This window comes from Sphaerodactylus townsendi, linkage group LG06 (assembly GCF_021028975.2).
Source record: "Sphaerodactylus townsendi isolate TG3544 linkage group LG06, MPM_Stown_v2.3, whole genome shotgun sequence".
Classification (NCBI taxonomy): Eukaryota; Metazoa; Chordata; class Lepidosauria; order Squamata; family Sphaerodactylidae; genus Sphaerodactylus; species Sphaerodactylus townsendi.
Window position 1 is genome coordinate 99,748,408 of NC_059430.1, and position 22,197 is coordinate 99,770,604.

The 22,197-nt window shown below is 46.5% G+C and overlaps 1 protein-coding gene across 4 annotated transcripts in view; it reads left to right on the top strand.

Annotated features, from left to right (window-relative positions):
* Nucleotides 1-22,197, top strand: part of KCNQ4 (potassium voltage-gated channel subfamily Q member 4) — a 109,184-nt gene that overhangs the window by 83,301 nt on the left and 3,686 nt on the right. For 2 of the 4 annotated variants that reach the window (XM_048501443.1, XM_048501447.1), the window contains exons 8-15: nucleotides 2,843-2,931; nucleotides 5,954-6,109; nucleotides 7,076-7,120; nucleotides 10,841-10,897; nucleotides 17,805-18,025; nucleotides 19,160-19,262; nucleotides 20,044-20,175; nucleotides 21,044-21,179. In XM_048501443.1, the coding sequence (XP_048357400.1) occupies nucleotides 2,843-2,931; nucleotides 5,954-6,109; nucleotides 7,076-7,120; nucleotides 10,841-10,897; nucleotides 17,805-18,025; nucleotides 19,160-19,262; nucleotides 20,044-20,175; nucleotides 21,044-21,179 (939 nt within the window). The remainder of the gene's footprint in view (nucleotides 1-2,842; nucleotides 2,932-5,953; nucleotides 6,110-7,075; nucleotides 7,121-10,840; nucleotides 10,898-17,804; nucleotides 18,026-19,159; nucleotides 19,263-20,043; nucleotides 20,176-21,043; nucleotides 21,180-22,197) is intronic. The other 2 variants (XM_048501445.1, XM_048501446.1) reach the window with 2 other exon arrangements.

A 22,197-nucleotide genomic window follows, 5' to 3' on the forward strand; every position in this document is an offset into this window, starting at 1 on the left:
CATCTCCCTGGTAGAAAAGCTGATGCTGAGCAGTTGGAAATGGACAGTGGAGGAAACAAAAGGGACGTGCGCCCTCGTTTCAGCTCACAAAGCAATCGCAGAGACTCAGCTTTGCCCCCAGCGTGACTGTTCTGTCCTCCCCATCTGATAACTCCAGCCAAGCGTTCTTGGAGGCAGACGAGAGGTGGGGATTCTATTCATGCTCCTCCGTGTAATTGTTTCCCTCACGGCATTCTTTGCCCGAGCCAGAATAAATTTAGGAGGGTCAGCTAGTGGCAGGGTTAGAAGGCTGAGAACTCTTAGGAGAGGAACAGAGACAAATAATAATAATAATTGGATGTACAGTGATGGCCTGAATCATTGAAGAGGTGCCCAAAATCTCCTGGCTAACTTTGCTCATTTTCTCAGATAACTCTTAGATAATCAAGAGCAGGGGGCTGTCCACTTAGAGGTGACCAAGTCTGAAGTGAGCTGTGAGGCAAAGCAGATCTTTTAGGCTTCAGACTTAAAAATGTGGGATGAATGCCCTCTGAGGTCAGTTCCAGAGAACATGAGAGCCTGGCAGCACAAGATCCCAGTCATGTGTCAGGCATGAAATACCAGGTGAAATGGTTTTCTCTGCTGGCTTTGGATTGATGTGGGTTTAATTTGAGAGTTCTGCATTCTCTGGCTGAAAAGGTAACTCTGCCTTTCTGCACTAGAAATCACCATCCCATCTGCTACCTGCCCTGCTTTTCTCCACTCCCTGGCACTAAAGATGCTGGCTTCTGGAGAGCACATTGAGGCAAACCCTGATGAGCAGAAATCATGTTTGCCCATAAATGGCTGGCCCAGGTTCACTCCCAAAATTCCTGTAGCAGAGTGAAGATTCAAGTCACGGTCTCTCAGATTCTAGTCCAACACTGTAATCGCTATGCCAGGCTGCCACCACCCAGCCCATAGTCTATGGCACAACTCACCCACCACTTTTTTAATAACTTGCATTTTGCTGCATACATATGTGAGCTATTATATAATTCTGAGCTGCCTTCCCAGATCAGACCAAAGGCTCACGTAACCTATGGATCCAGTGTGTCTCAGTACAGAGTCAAATGTGACTTTTGAGCAGAGAAAATCAAATCTTCAAATTATAATGTACTGGAGAGGTTGGCAAAACACTGGCATATCCAGTGTGTGGAAGGAATGGCAGGCAATTATTTTCATGGGATGAAATGGCTCTAGAGAAGGGGAAATGATACAAGCAAACAGTTGCTAGTAGCACATGTGTGAATCACATGCAGATTTACACCAGTGCTCTGGAGTAATCTTTCAGGGCACTCCGGTGAATATTTCTTATTTCAAGATCTTGTGTGTGCTACTTCCAAAAAGAGACAACAACCAGTATTTTGGCTGCAGAAACTTTGTAGATAATTAATCAACATTTCAATTATAATTATCACAACACAGTTTCAGTTATGCAAGTAGGCTTTTTATGCAGCTTGATCTGTTGCTCGGAATTTTGTTACAGTTCAGCTCTTTAATGACGAAAGGCGGCCAACCCTGCTGTTAGCCAAAATGCTGGGGTCTGTCCCTTTTAGAGTGCAGGAATTAGCAAGGGCAGATGTTGCTTAACAAGAGGCTGGGTAATTTTACAAGATCTTTTGCACCAGCGTTTACAAAGGTGATTTCTGCAAGAAATCCACAGGAATCTGGAGTAAAGGTTTAACAAGTTTTATTAGAAAAAATGAAAAGAAGGGTTCCATCACACAAATGGTCAAAACACACAGAAAATTTACACAGTCCTAGGGTATATGTCTGGAATAGACCAGGATTTCCAGGAATAAAGGTGATAATTACCTGATCTAGAAGTGGAATGGCCCAGTGAGCAGAGTTCAAGTGTTGGGATCAGTATTAACCAGACAAAGAGATGCCCAGGAAAATACTGAACATGCTCAGGCTACTTATACGGAGAAATGGCTATACTAAGTAACCCAATCTTCCCAGGACACAGGTGGCTCTTATTCTCCAGGGAAGAACAAAAGAGGATACTTGGGTTTAACGTTACAAGCTTGGGGAGTTTTGGGAAATGATTAGATTTGGGGGTGGAACTGATACAGTCACAGCTCCAGGACAATAGCAGTGTCAATGAAGGTAGTCTTGGAGCGGTTAGTCAGGAAGCTAGAAGATGGGATCAGTGTTTAGAAGAGTAGCTGACAGGAACTCTTGATTAAATCATTTTCGAATACCCTTTGTTTCACAGGGACAGATGAGCTGTGGTCAAGGTGGGAACTTGCTTTCCCAGGCTAGAGGCTTTGTCCTTTTCTGATTGCTTCAGGAAAAGGCACAAAGGCTATTTGCAAGTAAATGCTGGCAGAGGATCTTGGCACTGCATCACTAGGCTACCTCTAAGGTTGGCAGGACAGGTAGAGATGCTGGTGTCCTAAAAACAGGCCTCCTCCACCCAACGTGGTTCTGTCTGGTAACACTTCTGTAACCCAGCATTCTGTTTTCAACAGCAGGAAGATGAATGTAGGTGGGGCCAGGGTGTGCTTCTCCCTGCACTTGTTGTGTTAGGAAGAAGAGTTTGAGACTACTGTTCTTTCTGACTGGGTATGTTGATCTGTGCGGAGCATTTCTTCTCTCAAGTTGGAAATATTCAAAGTATTCATCCAAGCACTCTCTGATCATGGAGATGGAAATAAAGAAAGTTTTCTTACTTCGTCTTGGTAAATTGAGACTTAGGAATGCTTCAGAACTAGAACTTAGGGACACTTGAGAGGACTTGTAGGAAAACGATTATCTAAATAAACTTTCTCCCTTTTTTACTCTCCCCCAACCCCATGCTGACTCTTGACCATTGCAGGCTGCGTGGCGCCTCTACTCGACGGACGTCAGCCGGGCCTACTTGACAGCCACCTGGTGCTATTATGACAGCATCCTCCCATCGTTCAGGTAGGAGGGAAGTCGCATATTGGGCCAGGGGGAGAGTGTCCATGGCTCATACGATTCCTGTGAAATCTTAGATTTCAGGGGGCCGAGCAGCAGAGAGAGCTAGATAACAACTGTTCATTGTGGGAAGGGCAGTTGCTACTGTGCTTCCCCCTGTGTTCTTCCGGTAGAGAGGTGCACTTCATTCTTCTCTCTCCCAAAATATCCTCATGACAACCTATGAGGGGGATTAAAAATGGGACTGGTCCTGTTTGTTTCACTGCCAAATGGGGATTTGAATCAAGGTCTCCCAGATCTCGGTATGGTCCCCTCGCCACTGCATCGGACAAGGAGACTTTTTTTGGCTTGGATGAGTCCAAGCTTCTGGCAATGGTTAGACTAAATTTATTATTGAGGGTCCTGGTTCCTTTATGCTGGATTCTGTCTTTTTCATGCACACTTTCCAAAAAAGTAATAGATCTGGGGAGAAACGTCTCTCTCACCACCAATCCCTGGAGAACATGGGCCTTGTTCTCATGTTACAGCAGACGTACATGCAAGCATTGGCTTGTAAGGAAGAGCTAAAATACGTTTGCTGTACAGATGAAACTGGGAATCAGCACCTGGATAAATGTGAGGTTTGTGTCACAGCTGTCCCTACATTCAGTGTAACATGAGAACTACTCAATGCACATAGCAAAGAGCAATGAAGTGTACACAGTGCATGGATGGTATGCTTGCTCACTGTAATTTGTGAGCAGGGCAAGGATAAGGGCAGAAAGCAATTTAATTTAGCAAATAAATAAACACAACAACCCTGCCTGTCTGCTGCACTTCCCTACCGCATAATATTGCAATGATTATTTTGTCCTTCAGTCCCAATATTGACCTCCCACCCCCGGAAGTATTTAATTTCCCTCTGGAGCAAACAAACTGCAGCCATTCCTGAGCCTGGGAGAAAAGGGGTACCCTCAAAGACACAGCATGGTGGTGGTGGTGGTGTTTCTTGCGTACAAAGTTTTGTGACTGCAGCAGTGGGCTGACTCTTGAGGCCAGACAATTTGGGGAGGGTCCCCCGCTTACACTTTCCTCTGGCCCCACTGAAAACATTGGCTGTCCTTGTGCACCAATTCCTCACCGTTCCCCCACCCCATGTCAAAATGCATCCCCATTCCATCCATGTCACCCATTGCATCTCCTTCACACCCCATCCCAATCAAAATTGCAAATGTCAGTGCAAGCAGTTGTTGGAAGCTGCAGTGGAGACTGGAGCGGGGGGGGGAGCAATTCGAGGCCTGCTCGTGCTGGCTTTTCCCCCTCTGAATCTCAGGGAGGAGTCTTTCCCTTCTGAAAATGTCAAGAGTCTATCTGGGACTTCTACTTGCAATGCGTGGACTGTAGCACCGAGGCATACATCAGTCCAGAGGGAAAGGAGTTTGGTTTCCCTGTTTCCCAGCCTACCGTGGTGGAACTTCAACGGGATTTTAATTCTGGAAGAACTGCAGGCACTGCCAGGAAGGTTAGCTTTTGTAGGCTTCAGCTGTACCTCTGGTATTCAACTCAGCCCCCCTGGACAGTTGTGCGCAGTGAGTGGCACCTTCTGAACTTAATTCCCAGGTGCGCAGGGGCCCAATTTGGGTTGGGACCATAGGGAGGTAAGAAGGGGCTTATACTTTCAGCTCCTCACACCATTTTTCCAAACTGGAATCGCCCCAGTGACCTACTGTTTGTCCATATTGGTGAGATATATGTAAGCTTCCCAAGGAGGCAAATTGCATCTCCCAGAGTCAATTAAGATAAGAGAAGGGAGGGAGGGATGTAGACTCAAGGTAATTTGTCCTGATGTTAACATCAGTTAAGTTCCAAGAGTGAAACTCTTTGTGCCTGTCTGGGTGAGGGACCAAGGCAGGCATGGGGAAGATAAAAGCAATATAACATATAGTTAACCCTTAAAGTACGACCATCCCCTACCCCTAGATGCTGAACAGGCAAGCTGCTTCAAAGATACCTTAGATCTGGTTCGCTACCAGTAGCGTTCCAAGAATGGGGGCAAGTATGGATGAACTGAACTGTGTTCCTTCACTGGCTTGTAACAAGAGATTCCCTCCCACATCCTGTTAGAGGATCTATACTGCACAATTTTCAAGGCTTTGCCCTTTCAAAACTAGTTAGCAGCAGAGTTATCCGGAGATTAACAACCTTTAACTCTGATAATAGAAAAGTGTAGGGGATAGGGTTGCATTCTCTGAATTATTAACCAACAAACCAGACAGAATACCTATAAACAATTTTATCTTTCATAGGGAAAAGATCCATCTTATTGAGCAAGACAGAAAAAATATGCCTGAAAAAGTTAACCCTACAATTACTGTGAAGATAACTGTTAGAGTTATTAAAGTTCCTAGCATTGCTAAATTGTATTGTAGCAAGTAATTGTTTTAGGGGGGTTTTCCTCGGGCTTTCAGGAATTTTCAGAAAAGCCCAAATTATCCAAAAATCTTATCCAGAGATCTCACCTATTCCTCTCCTGAGACTTCCAGCCAGAGAAAATAGATTTACTTGTCACAGGAGTATTTATTTATATGTATGCCATCTGATTTGCCAATGAAGATCTCAATGGCTATGCAGATTAAAGTAAAGCTGTTTCAGTGGCAGCTGTCACCACAGTATTTACTTCCTGTTCTCCCCTGCACTTGGACTTCCTCTGTGTGGTTCCACCTCTTGTGGAAGCCATTTTGTTGTTATGTCCACCACCCTGTATTCGAATTCCAAAGGTGCTCCTTGGCTGATAAAGGTTGGGGCTCCCTGACTTATCACCCAGAAGTTGGAATACCACACCCCAACGTCTCAGTTCACAAAATCCCACCAGCCAGTTCACAATTCAGAAAGACCAGCTGGCCAACTGAAAGAATGTCAAAATATTATATGTGTCCCCCTTTTTTTGCTCCTTGTGTTATTTTGGGTTTCTGCTTTCGTTTCCTCCTCCTCCCCCTCCCTTTTTTGAAAGGTTTAATTTCTCCGTGTTTTTATTTGAACCCACCCCTAGAGAACTGGTTCTTATGTTTGAGAACATGCACCGAGCTCGCAACGGAGGGCTCAGGAATTCAGAGGTGAGGAAATTCCCCAATGGAGCTCCACCGCCGTATCACTCCTTCACCTCTGGCATGAAAACCGCCAATCCTCATTTTTGCCCAGGGGAAAGGTAGGGTTGAAGCCGCCTCTTGGCAATGTTGTGTCCTTGGTGTGTGCTTCCTCTCTCTTTGGTGTGTTGGCTCTCTGTACCTCTCTTGTGGTGGCCGTTTCTTTAAGTGTGGTGTGGTTTTCTTTCGCAGCCTTTCACCCCCCTCTAGTGGTTGCTGCTGACCTTTTGAGCAAGCACCTTTCGGATTTGGTCTCTCTGTGAACGGTTCCACCCACATGCAGGATGTGGAGTTCTGGCACTGAGAATGGAAACTGGTTTTATAGTACCATCTTCAGGTTCTCCAGACCAGTGTTCCCAGGGCAAGTTTCTAGCTCTCATGGACCAGCAGTAGCACCCAGATGATTTGGTGTTGCAGTCCCAATGGGAAGCGACAGTTCTTCGTTCTACTTTTCTGTAGTTGCAAAACATATCAGAAGCACGAGGGACTTCCATTTTCTCCTGCCCCGCCCCAGTGGCATATTGCCTAGAACCATTCTGAATAAAGGGGGGGGGGGGACCAGGAGAGCACAGGGTTTTTGCTATCTAAACAAGCAGCAATCAGATCAGAGGCCAGGGACTTAAGTGGCAGGTGAAGAAAGGAACACGTGGATCTTGAAATCTCTGGTGAAGGGGCAGGATTGGACTGTCTGGGCCTATGAAGCAGAATGCCAGGCTAGGCCACAAAGCCTGAATTTCAGCGTGAGCCAAATCAGTCATGTGTCTGTCCCATCATAACAAACAGGAGTCAGATCGGTTCTGAGAGGTCAAAAGTCTGCTAGTCTCGGGGTCAGCCTCAGTGGCAGCTGAGGTTGTCTTTGGAATTCCTTTCCAGGCGAGAGGGCCTACATTGCTGCATCTGTCAAGTTTCCCTGTCAAGTCTCCTTTTCAGGCTCCGCCGCTCATTTCATCATCTGTTTTCTCTTTCCTCCTCTTTGCTCCCCTCCCTCCTCCACCTTCCATCACCATTTCCTTATTTATTCCTGGAAGCTGGAAAGAAGAAGAAACTCAACCCCACAAGTGTTTACGCCTAAGGTAACATTTCTCTTAAAGCTGCAGTGTCTGCTATTGTCTCCTTTCACCCCCCAAAAGAGAGACCCCCCCACCCACCCGAGAACGGTAGGTCTTCCGCCAAAAGTACAAACAGGGCTGTGGGAGAAATGTTCAAAGCTGGGGGAAGCTTATGTTTTGGGGGTAGGAGGGAAAGAGAGCATGAGGAAAGGCAATAGGCTCACCCCAGAGCTGGCTGAATCTGCTTTGTGTGTTCAGAAGGACTAGTGTTACAAAATGCAAACTGGTTCCATTTGCAGGGAATCTTTTTTAAGATTTGAAAGATGTTTTAAAAGTTCCATAATCCTCAAATGAATTATCTCTATATAGTCTTTCCTTTTTTTGTTGCATAGTTTGCAGGATTTTAAATTGAAAGATAGAAAATGAGAGAGGAAGAAGGAAACGAGGGGTCCAAAGTATAAGTCAGGCTTACAGATATGACTGTTTAGCTGTCAGTATTTTAGCTGAGGTCTTTTATTTATTGGGCAGAAGAAGCTCTATTTCTAGTCTGTGCAGATCTCGTTTGTTGGTACAGAGTGTCACAGCCATTCTAAATATAGGAGGCTCCATCCAAAGCCGGGGGGGAAGGGGGCGCTAAATCCACCATTGGGAGCAGTGCAAGACCACACCAGTGGATTTGTTCTTCCTGGGGCACTTGCCCTGGCAAAGGAGCAAACTTGGCTGCACTTGTCTGCCGTGACCCTCCCCAGTGGTGGGATGCAGCGCTAAACTGGGAGCAGCAGTAGTGTAGTGGTTAATAGCAGATGCATTCTAATCTGGAGGAACTGGGTTTGATTCCCTGCTCTGCCGTTTGAGCTTTGGAGGCTTATCTGGGGAATTCAGATCGCCCTGCGCACTCCAACACATGCCAGCTGGGTGACCTTGGGCTAGTCACAGTTCTTCTGAGCTCTCTCAGCCCCACCTACTCACAGGGTGTTTGTTGTGAGGGGGGAAGGGAAAGGAGATTGTAAGCCCCTGGGAGTCTCCTACAGGAGAGAAAGGGGGGATATAAATCCAAACTCTTCTTCTTCTCTTCTAAACGCTGCACCAGCATCCCTTTGCCCCACTGCTGCTGCTGGCGTAGCAGGGGCAGTCCATGGTCATGGTTGGGGAAGGAGCCAGTACCCACCTGGCCATTGTGCCAGTAGCGCCAGCAGCCAGGGCTTAGGACTTAATGCCACTTTTTGGTAACATAAGTCCATTAAGCCCAGTGTGGACTTCCCAGCATCCTCCTTGGGAGCAACGGGCCAGTGCAACCGTGTCATCAAAGCCATGAGCCCAGCCCATTAGATGGGACCGGGAGGGGGGCTTTTTTGCTTCATTTTTTTGGGATCTATTTTCCATTACTGTTGAGCTTGTAGATTATTAACCGTGAAAGACCCTACCCAAAAAGCAGTGGGTTTTGGTCCTTGGAAGGGGTTTATTTTGGCGTAATGTAGCTCAAGATTAGGTCCTGCTGCAGCTTCTGAGGCAGGTTTGTACAAGTCCCTCTTGTTGGAGAACACTACATTAGTAACAGCTAGGACTGGGTGAGTAGACATGGATATCAGTACCATTTTTCAGAAGTTAACAGAGAAAGCCACATAAATTTTTTGTTGGCAAAAGTGAAAGATTTATCTTTGAAGAATTTTTTTAAACTCTCTCCATTTTGAAAAAAAATACTTGAACAAGCTGACAGATTTTACAACAAGCCAGGTAAGCCTCTTAATGTTAGACAAGAAGAATGCAGAATGTCTTGAGATTCCTCATCAGAGAAGTGGCGACTCAAGGAAGTGAGCTTGCATTCAGTCATCAGGACAGTATGAGATGAGTGGATTGGATGCTTATTTATGATCTAGTATATTACAGTATACTCTGCTCCTTCAATAAATTACTACAGACTGATCAATTTAAAGATGCTAAACAGGTTTGAAGCATTAAAGGAGCAGCAGTGGTGTGGTGGTTAAGAGCTGGTGCATTCTAATCTGGAGGAACTGGGTTTGATTCCCGCTCTGCCGTCTGAGCTGTGGAGGCTTATCTGGGGAATTCAGAGTAGCCTGTACACTCCCACACACGCCAGCAGGGTGACCTTGGGCTAGTCGCAGCTTTTCGGAGCTCTCTCAGCCCTACCCACCTCACAGGATGTTGGTTGTGAGGGGGGAAGGGCAAGGAGATTGCAAGCCCCTTTGAGTCTCCTACAGGAGAGAAAGGGGGGATATAAATCCAAACTCCTCCTCTTCTTCTAAAGTCCCTTACTGCAGCAAGAATAGATATCACATCCCAAGTTGTTTCAGGTCCAGCTATAGTACCAGTTTCCATGTACCTGCATGTTCCTCATATTTTCCCTAAAGCCAGCACTGTAGATATTGAAGAGGATCCAGATTCTGTTGTACATATTGAGGGAAAGGATCTCCTGCCTCAGAGGCCAGCAAATCCCCTAGAATCGCATATTATAGTTGAGAAGAAAGCCGTTCATTTTACTCAACTTGCTGATCAAACTCAAGCCGGATTAGATTTGAAAATCCTTTCACGGAATTTAGCTGGCTGGTTTCCTCACTTTCCCTCTCCTGAAGTTGCGGAGTTTATTTATGATACTATTTTTGCTCCAGGAAACTTTGCGTAAAGGACGTCAGGACAAGATAGGGTTGCAGTGCAGCGGTGCATCTTATTTGCTGTGCTTGCATATGAGCCTGCTCCCTACCCCCACTGTGCCAAGGGCCCAGATGACTGACCCAAGGCCACCTGGTAAGATTCCATGGCAGAGTAAAGATTCAAACCTGAGTCGCCCAAATCCTAGTCTAGCACTCTAGCCACTATTCCACACAGGCAGATGAACAACATGGTGCTAGAGCCTTGGTCTATACCCCTCCCTCCACCTTTCCCCGTTTGCTGTCCAGTAACATAATATTTCTTGGTAGCACTGCAGATTTGCCTGGACTTGTTTCTTGGCTTATCAGATATACAACTGAATAGAGGGCACTATGAGCGTTTCCTACCTACTAAGAGATTCCTATGTCACAGACTACTTCCAAGAAGGCAAGGGTCATTTCTGCACGGGGTCATCAAAAGGCACCGTTTTGAAGAGCGCCAGGAATGACATGCGCTGAGGGGGCACGACAGCGGCAGCTTCGGGGCGGCTGAGTTGTTGCCACCCCTGTAGTGGGGAGTGCCGGGGGACCCTGCGCTAATTGGCTACTGTAGCGCGCAGCAGAAGGTAAGTGGGAAAACGCCCTATGTTGTTCAGTAGGGTGTGGGTACAGGCCCTACAGTTATTCTGGGAGTACCTCTGCAAGGCTGTTTCCTTGCAGACATTGACAGGAAGCCCTTGTAAGTGCTCCTTTTCCGTATGGAGAGGGAAACTGAACCAACTGTGTGTTTGGTGTATCCATTCATGACACCTGGGTCCGGCTCAGAAAAACACTTGGCCTTGTAAAACAGGAGTTTGGCCAGCTTGTTCTTCATCCACTGTGGTGGTGAATAAATGGCTCCCTGTTAGTTTGTGTTACTTAGAAGCAAGATTGAAGGGAAATTCTTGTTCTTCTGCACATGGTGGTATCCACACACGTGTCCTTAATCGATAGCCTCAGCATGGCTTTACACTACCCACACCATTCTTTGAATGTTTGGTTTCTACCCTCTCACCCCTTACTAACGTTTCCCTTCTTTTTTTCCCTTCCCGTCTCCCTTTTCTGTTTTTGTTTGTTCGTTTGTTTCCCATCTCTGTAGCCAGCTCTTTAGTAGTAAGCGGAATTTCTTTCGGATTCACACCGGCTGGAAACAGAGGTACCGAAGGCTTTGGATCTACTACCTAGGAGATGTTTTGGGGCTAAATCGATTTAATTCTAGCTGCATTTTTATCCTACTTCTTTTTTCTTTGAAAGCCTGGGGGGGGGGCATGCATCCCAAATGCAGGGTGGAGGTGTGCATGGGACCCATACGTTAATCTTGCAGAGATGTCCTTCCTTGGTGGGGAGATACGTTTGTTCTCCTGTGACCAGATGGTTTATTATTATTATTTATTCGATTCGATATTTATATCCAGTACAGCTTTATGGAGGAGAGTTGTTACATTCATTTGGCTGGCAAAATGGTGTCCCAAACTGGAACCACGAGTAGGGAAGATTTCAAGCAGAGCTCCTCAAACTTTATTTTTAATTGCTCTGCCCCCTTCTTTCTGACTCTGCTTTTCCCACTGACAACTATTGCGTTCATAGCTGCCTGAAATTGCAAAGATCTTCCTAGGTGGCACACAAGAAGCTCTATGCATCTTTTTGTTCTGTGCAGGAAGAGGGGATTTTCCACCTGGGAAAATCTCAAATTACAGAGAGGGAGGTGGCACTGATGGAGGAAGGGCTTTCAGGATCTACTCCCTCCTCAGAGCCTCATTCCCCACCCTCCATAGGCTGGGGTTGACTCTAGGGCCAAGCCTCACCTGACAAAGCTTGGAAGGTTCTGCCCCCTCCCGCTCCAGATCTGTACCAACTTGGAACTTAAACTTTGCTCTTCCCTTCAACAATATCCAGTGCTTTCCTCAAGGGACAGCTGTCCCAGTGCATTAAAAGTTACATCTTTTAATAATGATAGCACACTGCAAGAAAGGAAAGCCACAATCCATCAGGAAGTATCTCCTCTCCCCCTGCCCCTACCATGAGCTCAAGGGCAACACTTTGACTTGTCTTTCCAACAGTTAACAAATTTGGAATCCAAACTATTTTTCGGGGAGCTGCTTAGGGTTTTCCTTTTTTGGAAAAAAAAAAAGCACCCAAAACTGGAATGTTTCAATTTAAATAGGAGCACAACTGGATTTCCCAAGCTTCAACACATCCTGACTCTCATAAAGCTGTGCTGGAGATCTTCCTTCGCGTAGGCATGAAGTGGCAGTCTGGTTCTGGAATAACTCTTGGGGCCAGTAGTGACTTTGTGGTTCTCCTGGGAAGGTGGTTGTGTCCACATGGAGATGATGGCTACATTCGGTGGAGCTGGAAATCCCAGTCATCGAGGCTGGGATTTTTTTACTTCTGATTTCCCTTCCACATCTGCATCAGCAGAGTAATGCAGGACACCTCCAAAGTATGGGGAGGCCTTCGGTGTTCTTCTGATGACCCTACTGATGTGAAAGACCTCAAAAGGATCCCATGCGAGGGCAATTTCGCAGACCTGGCCCTGGGTTTCTCTAGCCCCACACCTGCAAAGTTCAACATTTCCAATGCTCAGACAAACCCAGTTTGTGCATGCAGGCTCTGGCATGCAGGAAATGTTAACCAAAGACTGGTCCTAAAGTTATTTGCAGTGGCTGAGATGCATGGGGGCAGGGTGGAGGAGCAGGGGCAGGCAAGGGGCTTGAAGACCATCCTGTCAAGGCAACCCAAGAAACAGGTCTGCAAATCCGTTTGCCCTGAACTTGTCATAGGTCATGACTTGCAAACACTGCCAAGGATTTGGAAGGTTATGGAGGAGTGTGTGTGTTCGTGGCCAGCAAATCTGCAGCGGCAAATGAGCAGGGCCCTAAGTCAGCTGTAGTGGAAATACAAAAGTCAAGTGATCCATGCTTTCCTCACTTGAAAAGTAAATACTAATCATTTACCCAGGAGTGAGGCTATGCCTGCTGTGAAAAAAGTGTGCTGCACAGAATGATACCCAGAAATGTATCAGCAGCCCAAAGCCACTGTAGCTTACTGAAACACACGCTGTTTCCGCACGGATGGAATACAGCACCCCAGGGATGCTAAAAACTGTGTCCCAGCGGAGGGGTTCACACAGCTGGCTCGCCACCCCCAAGCGGCACGAAGACGCTGCTTCTGAACCTCGCTCCCTAAGCGAGGTTTTTCAGAAGCAGCATCTTCCAACCGCTGCCGTGCGAACGGCAGCAGCTGGAAGGTGCCATCCCCCCCCCCCCGGTCCCTGAATGCCGTACTTCGTCTCTTGGGTTCTGGTGCGTTGCAGAGGCCAGGGGACACGCCCCCCTGGCCTGCAACTCCAGAGTCACCGCTCCAGCCTGCAGGGGGGGGGTCCCCTGGCCTCTGCAACACGCCGGAAGCCAGGAGACAAGGTATGGCGTTCAGCAATGGCGCAGCCTGTGCAAAGGCTGCGCCGCTGCCAGCAGCCCTACCGGGACCGTCCATGCGAATGGTCCCGGGGGGTGCGTTGGCATTGTTAATCCCGACGCACCCCCGCACAGCGCTCGTGCAGAAAGGGTCACAGAGAATAATGTGCAGAATAATGCACTTTCAATCCACTTTCAGTGCACTTTGCAGCTGGATTTTACTGTGTGAAATAGCAAAACCCACTTGAAAACAATCGCGAAAGTGGATTGAAAGTTCATTATTCTTGCAGGTGCGAAAGTGCCCTTGTAGAGGCTGTGGATCTAAGTAGCAATGGAAATCCCAATCTCCGCTTCCTTAAGCAATCGCGTACAGACTGCTCTGTACAGAAGCCATTTGGGACAGTGGATTGCCCTGGGAGTCTGACTATCACTGTCCCACATCAACATCACAACTCCTCTATGAATTTGTGCAGGGGGAAAAAAATCACTGGATCCCCAACTGGTTGCATGCCATTGCCTTTTAAGCGCCTCTGTTTTGAAAAGTGGTCTGGACGTCTCCTGTGATGGGTTCCCCCCTCCTGTCCAAGGATCTGAAATCCCCTTTGGATTCATGGGTTGCTGTACAACCCAAATCCTGCTTTTTTGTTTATTGAACGTCTCAACCTGTTGATTTGATTGACACATGTCTGTAATCTGCTTTGAGTCCCAGTGAGGAAAGCCGACTATAAATAACGTAAATAAGTATCATCTGACATGTTTTTAAGGGTCCAGAGCTGTAAGCTGTACATGTGCTCTGGAACCAAGATGTTGAAATATCATTATAAGGGTGTGCGTGGAGCAGTCCTTTCTGCCATCATGAAGCCACCAGCCCTGCAACATGGCTTGTTAGGTTATGGTAGATGGCAGGTCTGCAAGGCTGTATCCTTACAACCCAACTTTGCCCAGGAAATCCAATAGCAGACTCTTGAATTTTGGAGCATCTGACAACAGATTTCTATTCATTTGCTAAACCATATTTCCTTTAATTCGCTATGACTAGTGATTTTGATGTTGTACGTAAGCGGCAGAATCATCAACTGGAGAGATCCACTACCTGAGGGCTAGAAACTTGCCTTGTTCTTTGCAAAAATAGTAAAAATTGGCATTCCCTGGCAGCCAAATTCTATGCAATTACTGTGTGTCTGTGTGTGTAATGCCAAAAATATCTGCCCATCAGACTTGGGTCCATTGGGCTGATAAGGTGCAGATGATTGGGTCCCTATCATCTTGAAACAGGGCCTTAGATTGGTTCTTTCTTATTTGTCTTCCAGCTCTGGATTGGTCACAGCAAGTGATTCCTTCAAAGCTGCTTGCTGTGGGGGGTGGGTGGATGCAGGGTTTTCATTGGTTTTCAGCCTGTGCTGTGGGGAACCACAGGACCAAACTGTACATTATGCTTTTTGACAAGCTAGATCCAGGTTCCCCAATCTGATTTACCCTTTTCATCTTGTGCCCTTTTCATCTTGGAACTGTGGTTTTGGGGGACACCTGGCCCCCTCACTTGCTTTTCAGAGTTGAAGCAGCTCCAATAGGGAGTTGACATAACTTTGGAGCATCATATAGCATCATATAGCATCATATAGACACACAGGTGTCAAACTTGTGGGCCCCCAGATGTTCTGGACTACAGTTCCTATGGTGCTGGCAGGGGATGATGGGAACTATAGTCCAGAACATCTGGAGGGGCATGAGTTTGACACTTGTGATGTAGAGTATTCTGGGCACAAGTGGCTCCAAAATTATCTGAAGGACTCCCTGTCGGAGGTATTGCAGCTTCTGAAAACAGTGTTCCGTTTCAAGCCAAAATGGGCTCCCTCAAAATGATATTCTCTGCATCTGCCATTTGTCTCCAGGGAAGGCAAGTTGGGTTGGGGGTGCCTCAGCCTGATTCACCAGAAAGCAGAACATGCAGTTTGGCACTCAGTGAGAAGTTCAGGAAGTGCAGGAAAGCAAAGTCCACCTTGCACTGTCTGCTGTCCTTGCAGGAGAGCGCAAACGGGTGTTTCTAGGGCACACTCTTGACTCAGGGAATAAGACTCATTTGGCGCTCTGCACCCTTAGCATCCCTTCCCCCTGCAGCCCACAGCTACATGCTGGGCTTCCTTGGTAGATGGCCAGGCTTCCTGGCAATGGCAGAATGTTTGCTGAGCAGGTAATATTGCTCTTGTATCTGATGCTGGGATCCAGCAGTGAGCTCTGCTGAGTAATCCGTTGCCAGGAAAACATGTCGTGTGGTTTGGCCCTTTTGATAGATGTGGCATGCTAGGCTGCCAGTTTCCCAAGTATTTTACAAGCAACCAGGGTCAATTCTCAGCATTTGTGGGGAATGTGAACAATGAAATCTGGAAAATTCTTCAAGGCAGGCAGTCTGTTCCTTCTAAGAATAAAACAGCTAAATTTCCTGCAAAAGGTAACGATCTAATCATTATGCGGGTGGTGCTGTTGGGGCCAAAAATCCAGATGGAGGCTGTCTTGTGCAATCAAATCACAGACTGTGAAAAAAAGTGACATAATGAGTTACGAAGATGCAAGTGGCAAGGGTCTGCTGTACAATTTAAGGGTTTGGTTGCCCCCCCATGACGCTTGATGGAATAAGCCAACCCATACTCATTGTTCTAAGATGTTCACAATTCTACCCCTAGCAGAATCTGCTATTTGACAGCTTTTCTAAACTGGCTTTAGGAGACGTGCAAAGCTTCTCATGGGTAGAAGTGTTGCCAGTGGAAGTGCGAAGGTTCTCGTTCTCTTCCTCCTGCCCCTGGCCTTGCTTGGATTGTCAGTCTCGGTGTCCCTCCAAGGGAGATGTTCCTTGGCCCCAAAGCCGGAACATCGGACAACTAAGTAAGGCTCTCTTATTTTAGTTGGCTCCTGTGCAGATTCATTCAAAACCTCCGGGGCATCCAAACATCTCCTTTCCAGGCATCCTTGGTCCAGCGGTGTCTTGTTTTTCAGTGTCTCTGTTGGTTGCTCGTTCTAACGTTTTGGTATCTTTTGTTTGCAGCCTTTTACTGTAAGTATATTAGGAGTCTTCCGCACCCTGACTCTGACCTGAGTTTGCAGCATGACTTAATGTTTTCCCTCCATCCCTCCCTTGTATCTCATTCATCCATTGTCAGGAAACATAAAAAAGGTTCATTTCAGTCAGGACTGTATGTATCAAAATTCTGCACGTAAAATTAGTGAACCTCAACAACAGCTGGGTTCTACAGTGTATTTATGTATGTTTTGCAAATATGCACGTGATCTGTTTTGCACAGTTTCTTCAGTTTGTCATAGGGGAAAGGGCAAGTTAATTCTCACTAAAGGCCCCTCCCCTTGGTACTTAACCTCCAAACACTGTAGGGCCCCTTTCGCACATGCAGAACAATTCACTTTCAATCCACTTTCAGTGCACTTTGGAGCTGGATTTTATTGTGCGGAATAGCAAAATCCACTTGCAAATAATTGTGGAAGTGGATTGACAGTGCATTATTCTGCATGTGCGGAAGGGGCATAGCAGTCATAGGGGCTAGAATCTTGCTTTTTTATTATTTATAGACAAAAGCTGAGATTGTTAGGCCCTCTTTCTATAAAAATGCTCATGGGCGCTCACAGCATCATTAAATACATCAGTTGAAAATCAGTTTTGAATCTATAAAAATGACAGTTATTAAAGCAGCAGCCACTGTAGAATGAGAGCACGTGCAAAGGAAGGAAAGAAACCAAGCAAACTGCCTGAGCAAGTGAGAAGAAATTCAGTGGGTAGCAAAATGTAACAGGAAGCTCTGTGGAAAAGGCATTCTGCAATAAAGCCACCGCTGCAGAAAAGGCCCTTTCTCTAGTAACCTGACTTTTGCAGGTGGTTGCACACTGAACAAGACCCCTGTTGCTGACCTGAAATGGCAGGCTGGCTTTCTCCTGGGAAACTAAATGTCAGCGAGGAGTGTTCTAGCCTTGCTTTCTTTTGGGCATGCTACAATTCTAGGTGTGTGAAACAAAATCCACTTTGACTCATGAAAGCTTATATTCTGGGAAACATTGGTCTTTAAAGTTCAAGTGGACCTGATTTTGTTCTACAGACTTGACACAACCATCTGTTTGAAACAGGGTGGCTTTTATTTTTGCACAGACATGCATTTGATTCTGTGAGCCCCGCTTGCTGTCTTGTTTGCTTTCTAAATCGAGGTAGGCCTCAGACGAAAAGGTTCGGGATCGAACTATTGTCATAGTGAGATTAAGTGAGTGTAGCCGCTGTGCTGTGTTTTTCAGTAGATGTCACAACAAGGTAATTGCTGAGTCAGTTGTGCCTTTCAGATACTAGTTTCAGAACCTTGCAAAAGTGCAAGATTTTCCCATGCTGTGATTGGGCCATAGTGGAATGCGGGAACACAAGGATTTTCTCATTAACCGGCCTGGAGTTGTTGTTAGATTCCAGATCAGCTGGGGTGACAATGACCAGGCTAGCTTCAGTCTTGCATAAGATCTGGTAATGGTTCCGATTCCTGTAAATATGAGGTAGGCTCTTTAGCTCTCCCTTTGAGTGACTGTGCTCATCCTTCCCAGCATAAGAACTTTTTGCTGCCCTGTTAACTCACTACCTTTTCCCTCCTGCTCCCATGCCCTTTGCAGCAATAAAATGGGCATCAAGGACCGCATCCGCTTGAACAACTCCCAAAGGCAAGGCAGCCGAGGGAAGCATCAGCACCTGGCCCCACCTCTTCATCGCTCTCCCAGCACCGAGAACGTCCACGAGGCCGTTAGCCCTACCAAGGTGCAGAAGAGCTGGAGCTTCAATGACAGGACAAGGTTCCGGGCCTCATTGAGGCTGAAACCCCGCACCACAGTGGAGGGTAACTTAGAACCAACTACGGAATTGAGGTTGAATGTTTTTGGCTGTGGTAGGGGGTGTCTTCTAGCAGGTGGCAGGGAAACATTTCTAGCATGCCCTTCTCAATTCAAGGCATGGAGTTTGCATTGGAAGTGTGATCTGTTTGGGGTTGTTCGTAAAATATTGAAGAAAAGTAGAAAATTGGTTCTTTATTCAGCCGTTCAACCTTCAAAATAGCTTTGGCTTACGGTTCTTTCAGTCACATCCACAGAGTACAGAGCTGGAGTTATATGTTAGCACAGAGAGAAATACACTGTGCATTTATGCTCAGAGGTAATTTCCTGCCTGAGAAGTCACAGAGGATGTTAGTGCCACTACTGGCTTGGTGAACTGGGAATGAATGTGGTTATTTACAGTGGGGAAGGAAGGCAGCATGACATAGTTTGATCTCATCAGATCTCAGAAGCTCAGCAGGGTCTATTTGGCAGGGAGACCACCAAGGAAGATTCTGCAGAGGAAGGCAATGGCAAACTCTGCTTCTCATGTGCCCTGAAAGCCCCTTGTTGTGGTCACCATCAGTCAGCTACAACTTGACAACGCTTTACACATACACACAAATGTACCAAGGGTGGGAAATGCATCCATACGTAACACACAAGGAAAATGCACATGTGTTATAGTGGTGTATGCAGATAAAGAGGGTATGCCTTAACATGTACGCACTCTATCTCCACAGCCCTGTGGAGTTCTGATTTTTTCCTGGAAGTGACAGAAAGGGCAAATAACTGAACAAAAAGTACAATCCTGCACTCTTCCAACTGTTTGGAGCTTTCTTGTCCAAATGAGGTGCTCAGAAATTGCCCATGAAGTACACCTCTTCCAGTCTCCCAACTGCCAGGCATCCCAATGTATAATAGGGCTTGTCTAAAGTACCTAGCATTCTTTAGGGGGCAACAGAGCCTTCAGTAAACAGTCTGAAGGAGCACCAAAACTAAGCGTGGCACAAGAAAGAGAAGAAATTCTGAAGGCCTTGGGGAAAAAATAAATAGGAGAGAAATGGTCAGGATTGGGACTAGGCAGAGAGGCATGCCTAGTACTCAGCAAACAGTGGAGAGGTGCTGTATGAAGTCTCTTCCTTTCCTGTTTCTTCCAACAGTTGATGGCCCCACAGAGGATAGCAATGAGGAGAAGGGCTATCAGTGCGACTTGACTTTTGAGGACATCATGCCTGCCGTGAAGACCCTGATCAGGGCTGTCAGGTGAGCCCAGGAGGTGCTGGGTGCCAGGGAACCAGGGCTGTCAGGTTTGGACCCATTTTTGTCTGGCTTAGAAGACTTTGCTCATTGGCAAACCCTACTCATTACACACAAAAACCACGCAAGGAGAAAAACGCCAGTGCTCTGTTCATATGCGAAGGTGCCACAAAAACATACAAACTTCAGAGACTACAAACACTGATTGCTGTAATGTGCATCCTATTATTGCAATGAACACACCTTTCTTAGGGATTTAAGTCCTGTATGCATCAAATTTCTAAGAGGATCAATATTCCAGATCAGCATCAGTCCATGAACATTTCTCAGTATGTGACAATATTCCAAACCAAAACCCTATTCGTGGTAGTGCAGGGTTTTCATTTCTTCATCAGTGGTACTGGACATTCCTTTTTCAGCTTGCTGGGAGTCACTCGAAGGGACAGCTTTTTGATATTATGTCTGCTGTGTCCCCTTACCAACAGCATCATCAAGGGTGGCCTTGGCTATTCACCCTGAACTAGCTGCTTGTTAATTGGCTTTCAAGCAGACTTCCACCTACAAAAGTGGTAGAATCGTGGCTGTGTGGGGGACCAACCAGAAGGAGATCTTAGCTTCAGGCCTCCAGTTAAAGGGCCCCATGTGTCAGAGCTAGAAACATTAAATGGCCTAGACCCTTGGAGAACTATCACCAGCTGTGATTCAGTAGACTGGTAGTCTGAGTCAGCTTCACGTTTCCAGTAGTTTCCTTCAGGCCTCTGAAGCGTCACTTCATGGTTTTTTGCAGGATTCTCAAGTTCTTGGTGGCCAAAAGGAAGTTCAAGGAGACGCTGCGGCCGTACGACGTCAAGGATGTCATCGAGCAGTATTCAGCCGGCCACTTGGACATGCTCGGTAGGATCAAGAGTCTCCAGACACGGTGAGCTGATCTTCTGGTACCTGTTGACACTTCTCCATTGTTCCTGTAACTGTATCAGGCTGTGCCTATGAGGCCAGGACTGGAGAAAATTACCACTGTGGAGCCATGGGCCCTGGAGATAGATCAGATACTGCCAACCACTGGAGAACTACCAGATGCTAGCCAAAGAGTGTTTCTTAGCTAGCTCAACGTATATACTTATTTTGTGTATACTAACAGTATGTTCATTTAAAAAAAAACCACATTATTTTAAACAGAGGTTCTCCCTGAGATACTGAAGAGCTATGGTCAAGGTTCTGCATAACCTCACTCTGTCATTCTGTGGTTGCCTCTGCTTCTTGTGGCAACCATTTTGTGTTGTTTTCAACACCCTGTGTCAATTCCACAGATGCTTGCCGGCTCAAAAAGGTTGGGAACCCTGCTATAGGTGTCTTCCCTGTGTCTAATGGTAGGACACACATGTGGTGTGGAGAAAGTCCCACATACAGCCTTTGCTTGCTCCTGTTAAAAAGGGATCTCCAATAGCTGGGCTAGGAATGGCCTCCCTGTGCCGGATGACTGGGAAAGCTAGTGGAGTTGAGAGTAGATGGAATTGAGCCAGGTTGACCCCATGGATTGAGTGGATTGACCCCGTGGATAAAGCAGCTTTGTACATTTCTCTGACTATGGGCATTTGTAAAACCCTGTGGACATAGTGGGTTGCCACTTTCTGGACACAAAAGACCAGAGCCGAACTGAAGCGCCTCTGGGATCAGGGCCTACACTGGTATACCAGTCACTCCTGGGCTACTATTGGTGCTCAACATGACTAACTTGTGAACTGCTCCATCTGTTGCCTTTTGTCTCTTCTTTCCCCACCCTTCAATAGCGTGGATCAGATTGTGGGGCGGGGCGCCATTGCAGTTGAAAAGAAGACACGTGAGAAAGGGGAGAAGGCATCAATGGAGGTCGAACTGGTGGACGAACTCAGTATGATGGGCCGGGTTGTCAAAGTGGAGAAGCAGGTATGCTGATTGAGGGAGGCAGGAAGGATCCACGTTCGGTTTGTTTCTTCTGCCCTGCTGTACTCATAAGCAGCAAATAGGTTCCCTCTCTGTTCAGCACTTGCAAAAAGGTGAGAACCAGGTTTCACCGACAGACCTGGAGAAAAATGTCCTGTCCCTCTGATAGAGGCTTTCCTGTGTAGAAATGGGCTGCTAAATCATTTATTTTAGTTAATTAATTAATCTTATTTATAGTCTGCCTTTCTCACTGGAACTCCAGGCAGATTACTGAGTGAGACAATACAATTAACAAGATGGGTAAGTCAGTAGACAGTGAAATAGGATTTGGGCTGTAGATCCAGCTAGAAGTCTAAAAAACAGACCTGAATCAAAGCATAACTGGTAACACGGCGCATTAAATGATGCAAAATTACACAATAGGGGCCCACCCACAGCCAACTATACACAGCAATGCAGACCACAGTTGCCAATAATTTATCCAAGTAACTTTGTAAAGCTTTTTATAACAGTGATACCGTATTGCATTCATAGAAAGGCCTTCTTGAATCATTCAGCTTAGCATAATTTGCAGATAGCCCGGAGAATGGAAGTCAGCCACAATGGAGAAGGCACTGGTACGGGCAATTGTTGACTTTATCCATTTGCATGTTGACACCTGCAGAAGGTCTTGAAACTGTAGTGGTGGAGCACAGGTGAAGGATGGTCTTGCAGGTATGAGGGTCCAAGGTCATGAAGGACTTTGTGATAGCCAGAAGTTTAAATTGGACCCTAGCAATGTATCGGCAGCCAGTGAAGTGCTTGTAAGATGGAAATAATATGCATGCTCATCTGGTTCTCAATAATAGTCGAGCTGTGGCATTGTGGCATGGATCCAGGTGGCCACACCAATTGTACCCTATGAAGCTTTTTTTCTTGTATTCTTTGTTCTTCTGACTGCACTTCCAAACCTTATTTATTGGTGCAGTCCATCACACAGACAGTGGCAAACCACCTCTCTCGTCACTTCTCTTGAAAAGCC